Source organism: Triturus cristatus, chromosome 6, assembly GCF_964204655.1.
Source record: "Triturus cristatus chromosome 6, aTriCri1.1, whole genome shotgun sequence".
NCBI lineage: Eukaryota > Metazoa > Chordata > Amphibia > Caudata > Salamandridae > Triturus > Triturus cristatus.
Window position 1 is genome coordinate 1,149,201,202 of NC_140589.1, and position 17,812 is coordinate 1,149,219,013.

The 17,812-nt window shown below is 46.4% G+C and overlaps 1 protein-coding gene across 8 annotated transcripts in view; it reads right to left on the bottom strand.

Moving 5' to 3' along the window:
- MAP4K3 (mitogen-activated protein kinase kinase kinase kinase 3) overlaps nt 1-17,812 on the bottom strand; it is a 1,115,786-nt gene that overhangs the window by 909,455 nt on the left and 188,519 nt on the right. For all 8 annotated transcript variants that reach the window (XM_085612074.1, XM_085612073.1, XM_085612071.1 and 5 more), the window contains exon 3: nt 8,837-8,927. In XM_085612074.1, the coding sequence (XP_085468200.1) occupies nt 8,837-8,927 (91 nt within the window). The remainder of the gene's footprint in view (nt 1-8,836; nt 8,928-17,812) is intronic.

Genomic DNA, 17,812 nt, shown 5'->3' on the forward strand with positions numbered 1-17,812 from the left:
CTTGGGAGAGTACTGTCCGAGCCTCCATGGGACACGGAGGCAGCACTTGCGCAACCGTATCCCACACAGAATGGGAATAACGGCCCAAGAGACATGTGGTGTTCACAGCCCGCAGTCCTGAACAGGTGGAAGAAAAAATCTTCTACCCATACTGCTCCAGTTTCTTGGATTCCCTGTCCAGTGGTGTGGAAGGGAATGCGCTTGGGACGCAAAGGCCTTGACAACCAAGCTCTCAGGAGTAGGGTGTTGGGAGAGGAAAACGAGGTCGCACAGGGCCTGGCGATGGCTTCGGTCCACGTTCTTATCCACAGGAGCCCCTGTGTTGGGCCTGGACCAGGTGCCTAAAAGAACATCCAGGAGTGCATCATTAAAGGGCAGCACTGGCTCTGTAGAAGACGACGCCGGCCGAAGCACTTCTGTCAGGTTAGTCTTGACGGCCACGGTAGGAAGCTCGAGGTAGAGAGCCTCGGCCGCCCTATGCAACACCATAGAATAGGAACCACCCTCCTCCGTAGCCACGGTAGAAGGAGACAGTGAGCCAGGTTCAGGAGTATAATCCTGGTCAGCAACATCCCCCGGACCCTCATCCCAGTTCGGGTCTAACTCGTATTGTGCTGCGAGAGGGTCCTCAGTCCCCTCCTCGTCCTCCACAGCCTGCAGAACAGGTGGAACATAAGAAGGTGGTTGAAGAAAGGGATAGAAATTCTCAAACGGTGTTGGAATCTGCGTCGGTCAACACCCTTCCGGCACCTTCTCCACGTCGGGGAGGAGGCCAGAGATGGCGTTGGGCGACGCCGGTGGCAGCGCCGTCGGTGGAGGTCGTACTGGGCCAACTGACAGACCGGAATCCATGCGTAGATCCATGGGGTTCTCTCGGCGTCGAGACCGAAGTCGTCGACGACGTCGGGGCCGAAGCCAGCGGTGTCGAAGAACGAGGACCCCCAGTCGGGCCCGAAGGCGCACCGGCGGGGCCGGACGGTCCGAAGACATGTGACATGGCTGACAGGAACTCCTGCAGCTGGGCTGGAGTCGCCGATGGACCCGGAAAGGGCGGGTAGGCCATCGGCAACTGCGGAAGTTCCACCGGAGCCGCAGGGGCAGTGCCACCGGCAGCCTCAGCCGCGTTGCGTGACCGGCTAGGGTAAGGCGAAGAGCGACTGCGCTTCTTTGACTTCTTGTGCTTCGCCTTACCTGACTCTGAGTGCGAAGACTTGGAATGGTGGTGATGGCGCCATGGCCGGTCCCTCGGCCTCCCATAGGACTGGGACCTGGAACGGCATGGAGCAGACTTCCGGGCCTCTAGCCACTTTCGGGACCACTCCCACAAAGTTTTCGGAGCCATGGCCCGGCAGTGGGAGCACGACTCGGAGTCGTGGTTGCGCCCCAGGCGATAGAGACACTCATGGTGCGGTTCCGTCACAGACATCATGCGGGGACAGGCCGCGCAAGACTTGAAACCGGGCATCCCTATGCACCTGGAGTGTAAGTAATCAAAACAGAGAAAAAAAAGTCCCAAAAAACCCAGTCATAAAATGACTGGGGGTACCACTCTCTCCAGATCTGTGCTTGCTGGCGCGGGAAAAGAAAGAACTGACATCAGCGCGCGTAGGCGCGTCTAAGTAGCCTCAACGACGTCATCTCAGCGACTATGACGCCAACGATGTACGCGGAGCCGTATGACGCCGCCTACCGACACGCAGAGGTACTGCTGACGAAAACTTTCCGGGTCGAGTCTGGCGCCTGGGGATATTCTAAGTTAAGCAATCTATCACTAACGTGTCTCTTTCAGATATTTTGCGCAACAAATTTGTAGATGAAGGTCACCTAGGTAGGAGCTTGACAAAAGCCAGGCTCAGGGAACGCTATTGGTTCCCTAACATGGATTCCATGGCAGAAAACAAGGTCAAAGATTGTAGCATCTGTGTAAATAGTGACAAATCTAAGATAACTTGTAAGGTTCCCCTTTCACCAGTCTCAGTTCCATACAAACCATGGGAGAAGCTTGCCTTAGACCTCATTGGTCCCATAAACCGGAAAAATGTATCAAAGCGTTTTTCATTCGTTTTAAGAGACTACCAGTCCCACTGGACTGTCACGAAGATGGTGAATCAAATTACCACTGATTCTCTTATACGGTTCCTGAAGAACACCTTCGTAACGGAAGATATTCCATCAGCTATTGTAATTGACAAAGGGGTGCAATTTACATCTTCTGTCATGACAGGGTTTCTCACGAACATGGACATTACACATCTGAAAACTTCTTTTTATTGTCCTAGGGCAAATGGTCTAGTAGAGAGAATGAATAGAATGATCAGGGGATTTATTCAGTTAGCATGCACCAACATGATTCCAGTGGAACAAGCCATCCATGAAATGCTATGGGCGTACCATACCACTCCCAACCAGGTCACAGGTGTATCACCTTTCTCTGCTCTTAAGGGAAATAAACTGTGCACACATTTTATTCCTAACTGGTTAGGAGGGGGTGTTGGGGTACATGTCAACACCAAAGACACCAGTTTCAAGGTCGCTACATATCAAGCTAAATACAAGTCATATTATGATAACAAACATGGCACCAAAATTCCTCAGTGGGTGGTAGGTGACTAGGTTTGTGTCAGGAACCCCAGAATAGTAAGTAGTGACTCTAAATTCTCCAAACCTATGCAGACTGTGGCAGTCAAACTAAATATAGCTATTATGGACAATGGCCAAACAGAGCATGGATAGGTTAGCCAAAGCCCATCCGGTTACCAATGCAGGAGCCCAAGGGATTTCTTCGTTTTCCTTTTCACACTTAAATTCTACACCCAGATGCTCTGATAATCAAAGATTACACAAGGTGCCTTTTTGGCATCGGGACTACAACATGAATGCTTACATTTTACGGAAATTACAATATGTTTTTACCTTGTGATTCTCTTAAAGTATTGGTTTTCTGTATCCTTATTTCCCGCTTCTGGGTACACCGAGTTTATTGTTTATAGGTTCTGGAGGAGGGTAGATGTGTTATAATTTATCTTGTTGTTGTCTTATATTCTATTCTCGTTAGCAGTTAATATTACCCAGGAGTAATGTGCAAGCTTGTATGTGTTCCATCACTCTTCCCATTTCCCCCTCCTTCCTTTGGTTTCTCCCTCTGTTCCCCAGAGCTTGCCTTAGAATGTTAAGATGGTCGTTATTCCTGTGAAGAGCTTCGGTCGTGGAAGGAGAAGACTGGAATAAACTGCTGTACTTATTGTTTGTGTCTTTGAAATGTTATCAGTTTCAACCATATTCAAATTACTTCCCTTACAGGCGTAAAATCCCAAATCGAGTGGGGTAATGGTGAATTGCATCATAAACTACATTTGGTCCCAATAAGGACTCAAGCACCACAAAGCATACACTACAGCAAATATAGTTTTTTTTTTCCTCAAGTACAGCTTATTTCTGCTGCCCAGCAAACAAAGCTCAACGTAAAATCCCTTCTCCTCTCTTCAAGCTGACCAATGACTGCAACAAAAACACTTGTCAGAAGCATCCATTTGTACAATAAAGGATGGCTCGAAATCTGGAACCTTCAGTACAGCTTACTGTAAAATATTAAGAATATATCCAGATGCAGATTTGGGAAGAAGAAGAAGGAAGTTTATTGTAGAGGAAATGAGATCCCATCCACCATGTCCAATCTGTCAGGTACAACTGACTCATCCCCACACCAGTGTATTCCATTGCCATGGAGCTACTTCAACAACAAAAACTTCTCTGTACATTTTCCTTAAACTGATACTACAGGTATTTTCCTTAAAGTGGTACTATAGATATTTACAAAGTAAATCTATAAATAACATGCACATTACTACACTTACTAATGATCGGACACTGCTTCGTCTGGAAAAACATCTTGGCCTACTTCTTGGAGGGCCGTCAACTGAGCAAGTATTTTGCCAATGCAGGCCACAAAGTTCTGGCAGCATTGTTTTAAGCCAACATGACTCAACTGTCTCTGGATAGTGGAGAGCTTCCAGTCTAAGACAGCCTGGACTTCGGGTTCCAGAGGCTGAACCTTACCACTCACCACCCACAAGGTGTTCATGCTAAACAAGAGGATAATCAAATGGCACGTGCCAGCATTTATGGTCAGTCTGGCCCTGGATTACACACTTAACACTATATAAAGATGTTCCATGTGCGCCTTCCAAGTTCAAATGGGACATTATAGAAGCTTGCATCCATGGCTCAGGAAGCCATGGTGCAGAATTGCAAAATGTACTAGGCAAGTCATCAAGGAACCTCTTTTTGGAAGTTCTACCTGTGTGAAATACGGGGGCAAATATAGGAGAGTTAATTATACGCCAGATTCAGTCAGCAGTCATTCGTGAAAATGTGGAGCATTTTAAACCATCCTGATTAACGAATGTTTAAGACATCACAACGCTATTAAGAGAAAAATCTGCATTTACAACAACTGATTAAATGCTTGCAAATGAATGTTTTTGGATCTGTGCACTTACTAAGAGGTGTGGGAAAAATATATAGTGCATAGAAAAGAACAATATTCCCTTTACTCTTCAACAGCCTTAGTTTATAAATTCACTCAGAAAGACCTTTGAGAATGCGTCTGCATTTCAACCTTGGTGAGTCTAAATGCAAGACTGCAGTTTGTATTTTATAGACCTGCATCACGCCAGTTTTCTGTAAATGCTCGCAATTAATGTTCCCTCCTTTTATCACTAATTTTCAAACAAAATGGTATGGCTGTGGTGGGGAAGGCGGAGGAAACATTTAGAACCAGGTAAATTGTTTATCCAATTCTATAACATTTTAAACACCAGCAATGCTGATCTGTGCTTTCAAAGGCACCACAAGTCACCAAATAAAAAAGTTGAATTGTAAGAAACCCAGCCCCTTCTGCGACGTAGTATGTGAATCACACATACCAGGCTCTTGAACGATGTTACTCATTGGCTTTAAGAGTGTACAAATGTAGCATGTGCCAATAAATGTTGTGAACATTCTTTCTTTGTTACAGTTCTCCAGGAACCCAAACCGATTCTAAAGCGGTCTTCAAATTGTACAAATTCTTTAACCCTGCCACTGGCAAAATGGGCTTTAAAATGTACCATCTTGCATTAAAGTTTGATAAACTTGTTACATCCACATCGGCCCAGTGCCCAGCCTGCCCGTATCATAGCAACAAGGCCCTTACTACTCATGATATGCTAACTACAATCCTGCAACAAGACTAACTATTTTGGGAAGGAGTGCACTTCTGGGTTGGACTGGAAGAGAGGCTCACTTTACTGGGGACTACATGCTTACTATGCAGTTATTTGCTCTTTAGTAGTGTATTTTGTCATATTTCTTTGCTTGCAGGTGTCGGTGTGGAAGAGCATTGTGCTCACTACCTGCTATTGCCACAGTTTCTGAGGCAGGCACCCTTAAACCTGGTTCCCCTTCTAGCATTTCAGAATCTACAAGTGAAGAGAAAAACACACAAGGGAGTGGAACCCGTAACATTCCCCTGGTGACACAGAACAAATACGACCTTCCAAGCCCAACTTAGGTCACTTACTGCTCAAGGTTGAGCCAGCAAAATTAAGAGGTGAGTAGGGAAAACTCGTGTATGCCAGCCTGTTTTTCAATACAGCATCATCAACCCAGCTTCAATGTGTCGATTCGTGAGAGTCAAAACGAATGTGATCAAGGTATAAACATTACATTTTGGTACGGCTACTATCTGTATTTTCCAGACATGACCCAGTGGAGTTTAGACTCGGACAACCTAGTTTCTAATCCTAGAGCAGCACTTGATCAAAACCTGTATTGTTCGAGATATAAAATTTCATCTCACAGTCTATAACTGTATGTATAATATAAATATGTAACCAGCCAAGGTCATGCCATTCCTACCGAAAAAGTAATTCAGAAACACTGACAAGAACTCTCCTTACCTATAAAGTGACAGTGATTTCATCACTTCCTCACTCTATCTACACCAATTTCACTGAAGGGCATCTTCCATGTGGCAAATGCTAGACCAGCTCGAAGGAGTGAGCCGGACGTATCAGGGGACATGGGGGAACCAGGAAAAGTACTGACTAAGCTGCTACATCATTCATGGAGCTCAGGATCCACAGATATGAATTATACAGAAGAGCCAGGCAAAGAAAGATGGGTGAGTGGCAAAGAATCTAGGAACACTAAAACATAACTGAAATTGATAAAGGATTATATATGAACTGACCAAATAAGTCAAACTACAAATCCACTAATTCTCATTGAGGTACTTGTCCTTTAAACAGTTCAAGCTCATGAAACGCTGATATTACCTCCAAACAACTATTTTGGTTTGAAGAGTTCCTAGAAGTTAACTGCAATGCAGACAATGTTGCTTTTCTGCTTTGAGCAAAAGATGCAAAATCCATTTAGATGGGAAACAGACTTTTAAACTGAGGGACACTCCCATGAAATTATTAACACAAACATTTTAAGAGAAGAGCACAGAAAATAGGATCTCGAAGTAAAAAGGTGTGAGCTCAAGTGTTCCAGAACGTCTGACATTAATATTCAGTCAAGACCCCCGAATGCCACCCCTATGAAACACACAGTCTCAAGACAGCTGTTCTATCTCAGCCATACACATCCACATTCCAGGTGAATTCAGTAATTAATCATGGGAGGTGTAATTATCCCTATCAGCATTGTGAAAGCACCACACAGGAATGATCAGGATGTCCAAAAGTAAAAGAAATGGACACTGTTTTCCTAGGGACTAAAGTGGTGGGGTGCAGCACTGGAGAAGGGGTGAGTATACTCAATATCTGAAAGAAGAACACGTGATGGAAATGTATGGAATAAGAGCCAAGACCAGTCACGGTGCTCTGCAAAATCTAACGGATTGCTATCAAAGCACTTTCAAGACCTTTGCAAATAATACAAAACATCATACTTAACAAAATATAATATATTCTACTTAAAAGAGCATCTAAAAGATGTACATGAGTAGGTTGTAACTATCCTAATAGTAAGTGCACACAAGCAAAAAACATAAAACCTGTTGAATAATCAATTATACCATTTTAAATGCCCTAGAGAAGCACTTCCGAGCGTTTCTAGGCACATCTAATAGGGGGCCAATACGGTGATTAACTTCCTCAGGGAAACAGCGAAACAGTACTTCAGCAATACTTCTTAACCAGTCAAAGTGAAACTCATTTTCAGGAGACTCAACCCTTCCAACAGCAAAGGCAACTATCCTGAACAAAAAGGTCTTTAGCCACAAGTTATCTCACCATCACTGCTGAAGAGCTGTTGTGTGACAGTGGAAAAATAAAATAAATGCGACAGATGGATCTCGACACAGATTGAGTGCAGCAGGCCAACACGTCAATTTAGAGTTGGCGTAAACTCTACAGCAGTGAAGCAACACCAATTTATGTGCAAAAATGTAGTCGGGTGTTAAACAAGTTGGCGCGCTCCAAATGTTATATCCAACAGAAGATGCACTTAAATTAAAGTATATGTTAGTTATGCTATCTCAACACAGATACCTAGTAAAAGCTGCAAGCGCTGGGTAACAATGACTGTGCTCGAAAACAATCTGTAGAAATGGCATCATTCGCTGGCACGGATATGCATACACACCCAGATGGCAGATCAATTGTGCGCTAGTCAGCAACTGTGCAGAGAAAAATATCTTCCTCTACAAAGAACTGGTTCAGAAATGCACATCACCGAACTTACTATACTGAACTGAGGATATGAGGCAGACCTCATAATACCCAACATGGAAGACGCTTAAGTGAAGGGTGGGAACATCAGTGAGAGAAGCACATCCTTCAAAGCAATACAGAGCATCATTTTTGTCCCCTTGGTTAACTACTCTTAGGCCTTGACATACTGTACCCATTTGCAACCACCCTGTAATTACATATGAATGCGGGGATGGGGTCTGCAAGGCACAGCAAATGGCTTGCCAAAGAAGAAAAAAAAAAAAAAAAAAAAAAAAAATCAGGCTGTGTCAAATTAAAGGGGACAGTTGTTTTTTGTTGTTTTTTTTCTTAAGGTTTCTCGCTCGAGAAGATCAATGTGTTACGACCATAACTTGGATCACAAACGATTGGTAAATTCGTTTCAAAACTGCAAATAGGAAGGAGGTGCCTAATTCACGCACATTCATATGTGCGATACTGAAAGTACAGAGACCTGTCGTAAATACTCTTCTGTCTTGTATAAGGGATTTTGTACACTGTAAAAAGCCCTTTATGGCTGAAGAGCCTGTGATACGGTGGCACCTGTGCTAAATCATTTCATCTGGAGATGAACACCTTAGTTCTTATAGGTACTGGGTCCACTAAGAGCAGGCACTGTAGTCTAAATTCCCTGGAAAGCCAGGCTGCAATCTACAGACCCCACTACACTAGTCATTCACGGTAGGCAGGAAGGGGGGGATGTGAAGAAACTCCCTTGTTCGATTAAAAGGAATGTTGTGCATTAAGCTATTTTAGACATACTAGTCCGTCAGTGGAAATTTAACAACTGAGGTGCAGTGGTAGCTACAGGGTGAAACGATAACGACAGTCTCGAATTTGTAAGAATGCGGAATTCTAAGTTTATGGAATGGTGAATTCGTTTTTAGGTTTGATCACAAGGTGGCACTATACACAACACATTTGAAATTATTTATTTAAGAAATATTTTAATTCAAGAATTTTTCCCAAAAGCACTATGACGTTCTCAATTTTAATGCAACATCTCCCCACCCCCTTTTTATATAAACAATATTTAGTCATGACACGAAAAAAGGTTTTCAGAGGCAGTTCATTTATGTAAACCGGGAAATCTGTACCTGAGATAGCTGCCAAAATACGCCACGATGTTTGCATGTTTACAATCTTTCATCATAATAATCTCCTGCTGGACAACTGCAAAATCTTCCCCTGAAAAAGACAAATGCATTATGTTACAGAGTGATCAGACAGCCTCTGCCTGCTCCTGATTAAGTTCGTCACAAATGTGGACACATCAAAAACACATTGGGGGGGTGCATGCTAGGAACGAGTTGACTGTAACCCGATCTTCTTAGAGTCAAGAAAGGCAGTTATGGTAGGAAAGTTATATTATCTTTTAAAACTTGACATTTGGCCAGTATCAAAATTATTCTTTTTCCTAACAATCGTGCTCCAGTGCTCTGCCAGTAGCTAGGAGCCTGTCAGAACATTACTCAGCAGGGGACAAACAACGTATACTTACATTTTTAGATTTAATGTATCACCTGGTGATCTATATTAATTAGCTTGAAATGTAGTAAGATCCACAAGGAGCAGATAATGACCAACAGACTACTAAGGCTTGTACGACCATCCTATTTCTGTGTTTGCCATGGATGGCTCTTTTCATGGCCTTAGGTTTTTTTAAAATGTTTATCTGTTAAACCACGTTGGGGAAAAGGGAACTCCCCAGATCTAGAAGTATCTCTCAACATTGTATTACAGTTTGGGGATCCTACAAGAAAGCGATCCCTAAGTAGGAATCTACCACTGGACCTGACAGGAATCTTTCCTTGTGGAAGCGGTGTCACTGACACAGTGGCGGCTGGTGGCATTTGAAAGTGGCGAAGCATAAAAGATCGGGATGAGTGACCTGTGGCGAGCGAGCGAGACCATGGTGAGGGCGGTTCGGGGGGGGATGGGTTTCTCCCCTCCCTCCGAGAATAGTTTGAAAAAAAGAGCGGGCAATGGTGCATTTTCAAGCAAATTTGAGAATGCAAGAAGATTAATAGGGTAATTACATTTCAAATGGCAAAATATGACCTTATGATTCCGTCACTTTACATACAGGAGATGGGCCATCACATGAGCTGAAATGCCAATTCTTTGCCTGGATTTTTCAAAGGTAGACCTAAAAATGGCATTATTATAATTATTATTGGAGTTTCATATAGCGCTAGATAGACCCAAAGGTATCAAAGTGCTTTACAGGTTATGTGAAGATCAAAGAAAAATATACAATCCAGCACTGAGGTAGTCAACAGTCAGTTTCACTACTTGAACAAATTGTGTGATCTTGGCCAATTTAACTCCCTCCTCACCATGACTCTCACTTTTCTTATCTGCCCAAAAAATAATAAGAAAGCTTGGAAATAGGTTAACCACATTGATATCAATCTCTACACTAAACAAGTGTCTCGTCACAAGACATCCACAGTATCTTCGCAATGCACACAAGTCAGGAGCAGCAGCACTTGAAACTCATTCTCCTGCATTTTGATGATTCTGAAATATGATCTGGTGACAGCACTGGTTGCCTCCGAGCGAACAGTTATTTAACAAAACTACTTGGTGCAAGGATAGTTTTTGGCGTCCACTTTAAGAAAAGCTCAAATGTATCCATTTAAAACGTGTTTTTTAAACCATAACAAATATCTCCCGTTGAAACAACAGTCCAAAGTCCACCCCTGCGAATGCACACTTCCCTCCCTTGTGTGAGTGGGTGTTTGTGCCTGTGGGCGGGTGTGTGTGTCTGCATGGGTGTGCGAGTAGTTTTGAGGGTGACTGGGTGTGTGAGTGGCTGTATGGGTCTGAGAGTGGGTGTGTGAGTGGCTGTATGGGTCTGAGAGTGGGTGCATGAGTAGCTGTGTGGGTGAGTGGTTATGAGGGTGTGCGAGTGGCTGTATGAGTCTGTGAGTGGTTATGAGGGTGTGTGAGTGACTGCATTGGTGTGCAAGTGCATGTGTGAGTGGCTGATTGGGGCTGTGAATGGATGTGAGAGTGGCTGAATGGGTATGTGAGTGGTTATCTCAGTGTCTATGTGGGTGTCAGCAGGTGTGTAAGTGACTGGGCCAGAATGGAACCTCACCTGCTACTTTATTCAACAAAATATCTATCCATTTGAGTACTTTCTACCGGTTAATTAGTAAGTGCTACCTCGCTGGGTAAATGTCTAGTGCATATTCTACACTACAGCTGCGTAATAGACCATGAGGAAATGTTTACAGTGACCTTGTGTGTGTTTCTGCAGTGTGATTGTTCCTTTGCGTATTCATCCAGAAATCTGTGATAACATGAATCCTCCTACTGAGAGGACAACGAGATTACAAAGAGGTAAATCTCCACCAAACAAGGGTCCTTCCTTTTAACAATAGGACATAAGAGCTTCTGTGTTTAGTGGTGATGTCTTCATTTTCTTCAACATCAAGAACGTGCACGGTGCGTGGCTTGCCTGGCGACGATAGCGGACGCGTGAGCGAAGAGCTCCGCACCAGCCGACCAACTGTCCTGTTAAACGGGCTGACCGGAGCCGAGGTGAAGCGCCTTGCTGCTGCCTCATGCTTAGAGGGGCAGGAGGGAGAAGCGGAGCAGATCGAAAGAGGCTGCTGGTGTCGGGCTTTGGGAGAGGCGCTCCACGACGCAACCTCAAGGGGTGGAGGTTGTTCGTCTGGAAGGCTGAGACAGCCCTGATGCTACGCTGCGCCCCGGCTGAGGAGTTTCGCACAGGGCCACAGCTTCGCGGACGACAGATCCCTGGTCTTCTGCTGAGCGTGCTGCACGAGCGCCGTGCCTGGCGGGGATCGTGCTGTGGGAGCACGCTTTCCTCCATGGTGAGCACCAGCAGGGGAGAGTGGGGCGCGTGGGCCTCATCCTCCGGAGGCGGGGGTCAAGATAGAGGTGGTGCTGAACTGGGATACCCGAGAGCCGCTTATAGCTGGGACACCGGCCCGACAGACTGAATGGGCAATTGAAGCAGGATGTGTTCCTGGGCTCTAGGGTGCAGCACGCCCCTGGGAACTGCCGGGGGAGCTCAAAAGTAGATGCGCACTGCGGCCTGGACTCGGATAGAGGTGCTGCCATTTTGGAATCGGGCCTATGAGTCCTGAGCTGGGGTTGCCTGGCGCACTGGAAGTGGTGTGGGCCCTGCGGGAACTGGTCTGGAATCCTGTGCCCTGAACTGGTGGAGGAATGGTAGGAGGCGACTGCTGGCTTCTTATTTGGAGCATCTGGAATTGAACTCTAGCTGGGTGCTTGACTTTGCTTTGTGTCTGAAGGGTGCATACGTGAAGCGCAGTAACTATTCAGCTCAATCCCACTCTTTGCTGCACAGACCGATATCTGAATGCGCTCCTCCCGTTAAATACTGGCTTCTGGTGCTACTGGCTGATTTTGGAGATAGGCCCGTGGTGCTTGGGGGCGTGTGTCAGAAGAGCCCTGGGTGCTGGTGGGAGCGGTGACTCGAGGTGCTCTGTGTTGCGACTGTGCATATACACGAGAGGATAGGGGGTACCCCACCACGGATCAAGCTCCCACCATGGGCGAGCCCAGGAATAAGACTGCCGGGGTGTTCCTGGATCCTGAAGACAGTGCAACCAAACACTCGCAGCTGGCCCCAGGGGACCCATCCAGCAGCAGTTGAAGCAAATCCTTGACGCCATTACTGACATTAAAGCCACCCTCCACCAGGACATAAGTATAGTTGCGGTTAGCCTGGGTCTTCTACGCGAAGAACATAAAAAACTGTCGGACAGGGTCAAAGGCACTAAGGTCAACCTGGCAGAAGTGATGCCGGCGCAGAAAGCGACGGACCAGCGGTTGAGTGCCCTCACAGACAGTCAGTGTCCTAGAACGCAGGGCTGAAGATGCGGAAGGTCGCGTTCGGAGGAACAACGTTCGAGTGGTGGGGCTGCCGAAGGGAACTGAAGGGGGCGATATGGTGTCTTATCTTGAGCGTCGGTTCAAATCTGTAGTGGCCCCCGAGGAACTGTCCTCTTTTTACACACTGGAACGGGCACATAGAGTGCCTGCTAGACCCCTGACTCCGGGCAGGCGCCCAAGACCAGTAGTGGCCCGCTTACTTCATTTCCGAGAAAGGGATATACTACTGCAAAGAGCAAGAACAGAGACCATTCATTGTGGACAACAGTAAAGTCACCCGGTTTCCGGATTACACCCTGGAGGTTCAGAGAAAGCGAGCCTCCTACTTGGAGGTCAAAAAAGCGTTGAGAGCTGAAAGCCTTCAGTACTCTCTAATGTTCCCGGCCCCGACTGCGCATTACGCTGGAAGACACCACTCACAATTTTGACTCCCCTGCGGAAGCGTTGGACTGGCTGGAAGGCTACATGGGCGGACTAACGAGTACTGCGACTCATGAGGGGGCCAGACTGAAGAACATGACCCCTGGCGCACGCATGCCTTGGAGATCGAGGAGGAGAGTCCAGCTGAAGCCCTCCACGACAAGCTGAGAAGGAACGAACTGCGGCGCTGCAGGCGGTGGTGTCCTTGTCGCAAAGTCAGAGTCCACCTCCAACGGACGATGAAGCAGGGTCTACTAAAGCTTTGGCAGTCAATGACTCCGACACATCAAAATAGCAGCAGTGTGAAACTTCCTGTGGTAACACCTCAAAGCGGGGATGATATCGTGTGACTATGGTAATAGACCATGACGCCAGGCTTTCTCTAAAATATAACTGCTCTTACACCGTATATGTGGTCCCTGATTCAGCTTTGCTTCACTATGGCTGGTACCCTGCGAGCTGGGTACACGTCCCTAGACAGCTGCATCCACTTTTACCTCTGAATTAGTTAGAGGAATCTTTCTAGTTTGCTATAGTTTGGATGGGAGCTCGTTTGATGGTAACTGTCCTTGAGAGGGGGAGTTGGGGGTTTGGGGTTGTTATGTGGGGGCCCTGGTGTGGCACTGTTAGAAAATTAAAGGGGGCATAGGGCACAGGATACATCATGGGATCGTTGACCGACTTTAAATGTATTTCATGGAAGGTCAGAGGCTTATATACCATGGACCTCCGCCATAAAATACACGCTTATTTAGTATGCAGGGGGATTCAAGTAGCCCTTCTACAAGAGACACACATCACGGGCCGGGAAGGCATTGCTTTGCAGCGCAGATGGAGGGGCCAGGTCTTTTACGCCGTTTATTCTGCCTTTGCGCGCGGAGTATTGATATGGGTTAGGGTGGGGGTCCCTTTCCAGCTTGTGCTGCAGATCACAGACCCGGAGGGGAGATATGTGATGATGATAGGCAGGCTTAACGGCAGGGATGTTGCACTGGGCAGTGTATATGCGCCTAATATGGATCAACCGGCCTTCTTCACTCAACTGTCTGGGAAATTGGCGCCCTATTTGACTGCCACTGTAATCATGGGTGGGGATTTTAACTCCGTCACTGATGTCCTTCTGGATAGATCCCATCCGCCCCTCCCTACCGCGCCTATTTACAAGGTCACTAAGGCCAGGAGGGACTGGCAGACACACTGGGGACTAGTGTACACGTGGCAGGCGCATCACCCGACTGAGCGTGACTATTCCTTTTTTTCAGCGCTCCACGAACTCCATGTTCGCCTGGATGCTATACTCTGCCCCCCAGCTCTGCACACCGCAGTTAAACATAGCGAGTACCTCACCAGGACACTTTCAGATCATAACCCACTGCTGATACAAGTCCAATGGTCCCAGGCGCGCCCCGCAATTCCAAATTGGTGTTGAAACCCGGAGCTCTTAGAAGATATAGTCTTTTGGGAGGCAGTGGGAACTGGGGTAACTCAGTATTTCCTGGAGAACGTGGGTACGGCATCTTCGACCGCTGTGGAGTGGGATGCTTTTAAGGTGGTTGTGCGCGGTCTGTGTATTTCGAATATGCTTGGGGTTCGGAAAACTCTACTCCAAGACCTAGACACTGCAGCCACATAGGCACGGGGAATTACTAGCAGCGAGAGAAGCAGTTGCTGTGTGGGTTGAAAGACTGCGCTGTTTTGATTATAAGAAATATCTAGTACGTGCTCATGCCGAGCGTGACAAATCTGGAACGTTACTGGATTGGCTAGCCAATCCAGCGAGACGGGGGACGGTCTTTTTAGAACTATATAGCCCAACGGGAGAACTTTGTTACATGCAACAGGGCATTAATGAGCAATTCCACGCCTACTACACGGAGCTCTATCAGAGCAAGGTGGCGTTGAACGGGGATGTTCTCGGGGAGTGTCTAGCTGCAGCTGACCTCCCAGAGCTTGATGGGTCAAAGGCTGAACTATTAGGCCAAGACGCTGGAAGAAGTGAGGGGAGCGATTAAACATATGGCACAGAAGAAAACTCCAGGAGCGGACGGATTTCCGGTTGAGTTTCATCTAACTTATATATATATATCTGTTAGCGCCCAAACTGGCGATTCTCTATAATGAGGCAAAAAAGATAGGACACCTCCCAGTCACTACCCGTGAAGCGATAATAATCCCATTACTGAAGACAGGGAAATCGCCCTCTGATGGGACAGCGTACCGCCCATTGTCCATGCTTCCTACCGACTATAAAATTCTAAGTCGGATTTTGGCGACACGCTTGCTCCCTCATATGTCCCACTTAGTCCACGAAGACCAGGCGGGATTCATCCCGAAGCGGAAAACGGCTGTTAATGTGCGACGGCTACTCCACATATTGGAGGCTGATACATACTCGAAGGCGCCTAGACAAATTTTGTCTCGCATTATCTTACAACAACCGTTGCAACTCAAAACATTACCTACCGAATTACAAACGTTTCGGCTGTATTGGAATTGAAGTCAGCGAAGGGCGCAGATTGCGCACTCCTATGCTCCTGAGATTCCTATAACCATGTGCCTGATACTACCACACAGGGGCAATTGCTCAGCACTAAATGAATGGAGTGACCTGGGACTGACAGTGATAGGAGATCTGTATGACGATAATGCCCTTTTGCTGTTTGAAACTCTGCAGCACCGACACAATCTGCCTCGAGGGGACTATTTGCTCCATTCGGCCCTGGTAGCGGCCATTCAAAAGCACTGGGGAGGGGGGCTTTCAGAACCACAGACCTCCGTGGCTTGTCAATATGTATTCCTAGCGGCGGAAACCATCAAGGCAGTTACGTGTTTATATCGGCAGATGACATACGAGAGACTAACTCCACTGCTGGGGTTGAAACAGAAGTGGGAGGAGGACTTGGGCGGTTAGATCCCCGAGAAGGTGGAGGGGCGGTATTGTGTATGATTGAATGCGTTGGTGCACACAAATGTGGCCCAAGACTGTACCACCTATAAGTGACTTTGGATCTTTTTAATGTCAGGAAGATATCTGAGGAAAATGTATATCCTGTATATGGCAGCATGTTTTGTTTTGAAATGAATAAACATTTACAACAACAAAAAAATCAAGAACATGCACTAAAATCGGTGGGAAATGCGCTGGAGGCCTTTTTATAAGCTGTCCATTATACTGACAAAAGGAAGGAAGACCTTTACATACTACTAATGTGGGAAGGGCCAAACGGGCAGGGCTTCCAGGTAATTTATATATTTGCATACTCATAGTACTTTAGTGAGAGAACCATGGACGCTGCTCTCACCAGGACAGGACAGGAAAGAACCCACAGGTGCATTCATGTGGAAGGTAGGATGTGCCCCCCCCCCCCCTTCCCGGACCAAAAAGGCTGCTACTTGGGTGTAGGGGCAATCTTTTCATCTGTTTCGGGCAGGAAAACAGATGAAAAGTACGCTCCCAGCGAGGGTGAAAAGTTTTTCCTGCTCGCTGTAAGAATTGCTGTTTTTTTCACATGGCAGAAACTATCAAAGCTCCCGCAACGCGAGATCAAACAGCTATGTTCCGGGGTGCCCACCCCAGGACATAAGAAGGCAGCCATGGGGGTGGCGGTCCCCAGGGCCATTTATGGTTTGGTTTCAGGAGGTGGGCCGCATTGGGTCCCCTTTATTTGTTATTCTGGGGCCTGCCCTGGGGTAGTGGTGGCCCCCAGGATCGAAAACGGCCTGGGAGGGGGTTGCGACCTGCCCCCTCCTACCTTCAAAATATGGTCAAGCCCAGGGGAGCTGGTGTTCCTCAGGGACTATATCAGCCATAGGGAGGGGGGCCGCACGCACCTCCTGTCCCCATCATATATAAATCAATATGCCACCGTTACCTGGCCCACCTGGGGTCTCAAATACAAAGCATGGGAGACAACTTTTTTTATTTTTTTATTATTTTTAACAGAGATTTGCGAATCTTTGCAATTTTTACCACAAATGTTTTTTAACAATGCTCTATGGCCCTGGGATCCCAACAAAAGGTCTAAGGAGTCAGGATTCTCCTAGCCTACCCCCTTCTTTTTTTAATCTTCCTGCTTGGGGCTTTTTTTGAAGCAGTCCTAAAATGGCTGCCAACACTTCCTGGTTTAAGTGCTAGCGGCCAATCAGATCTCAGCTTGTGGTCTGTTGGATTCATGTCAGGATCACGCCTCTAGATATCTATATTTCTTTGTTCCATTAATATCTCAAACTACTGAACAGATTTACACCAAATCACAAAAAGCACTTGTTTCGACCAAGATCTAGCTTTATGCCAAATTTGATGTAACTCCTTTCAGCTGTTCGGGCTGAAGTCGTGTCGAAAATCTGTACTGGAAATAACGCGGGAAACATTTTTCTTTACAAACTATTTCATCTCTACGTTTACCAAGGTTTAGAAACTATCCACTTCAGACTCCCCCCAAACGAAAAAAACATTTTTATAGATTGGGGTTACAAATTGGTGATGGGAGACATTTAGACATTTACTCAGAGATTAGGCACACTTTCACAATCTTTCTCCAGAAATATTTCACTATGAGTGTGACCTCAGCGCTGTCATTTGTTGTATAATAAAGCACTAATTTCTCCGAGTGTTTTGAGCTTATGCACCATGCATTTGGCTGTCCGGAGAGACTGAAACTATGTTGCTGGGAAAGAAAATCAGCAGAAAATGCCAGGTCTAAGAGGATCATGTATGCACTGACTGAATTAAACATGTATTTCATCATCAACAGAGT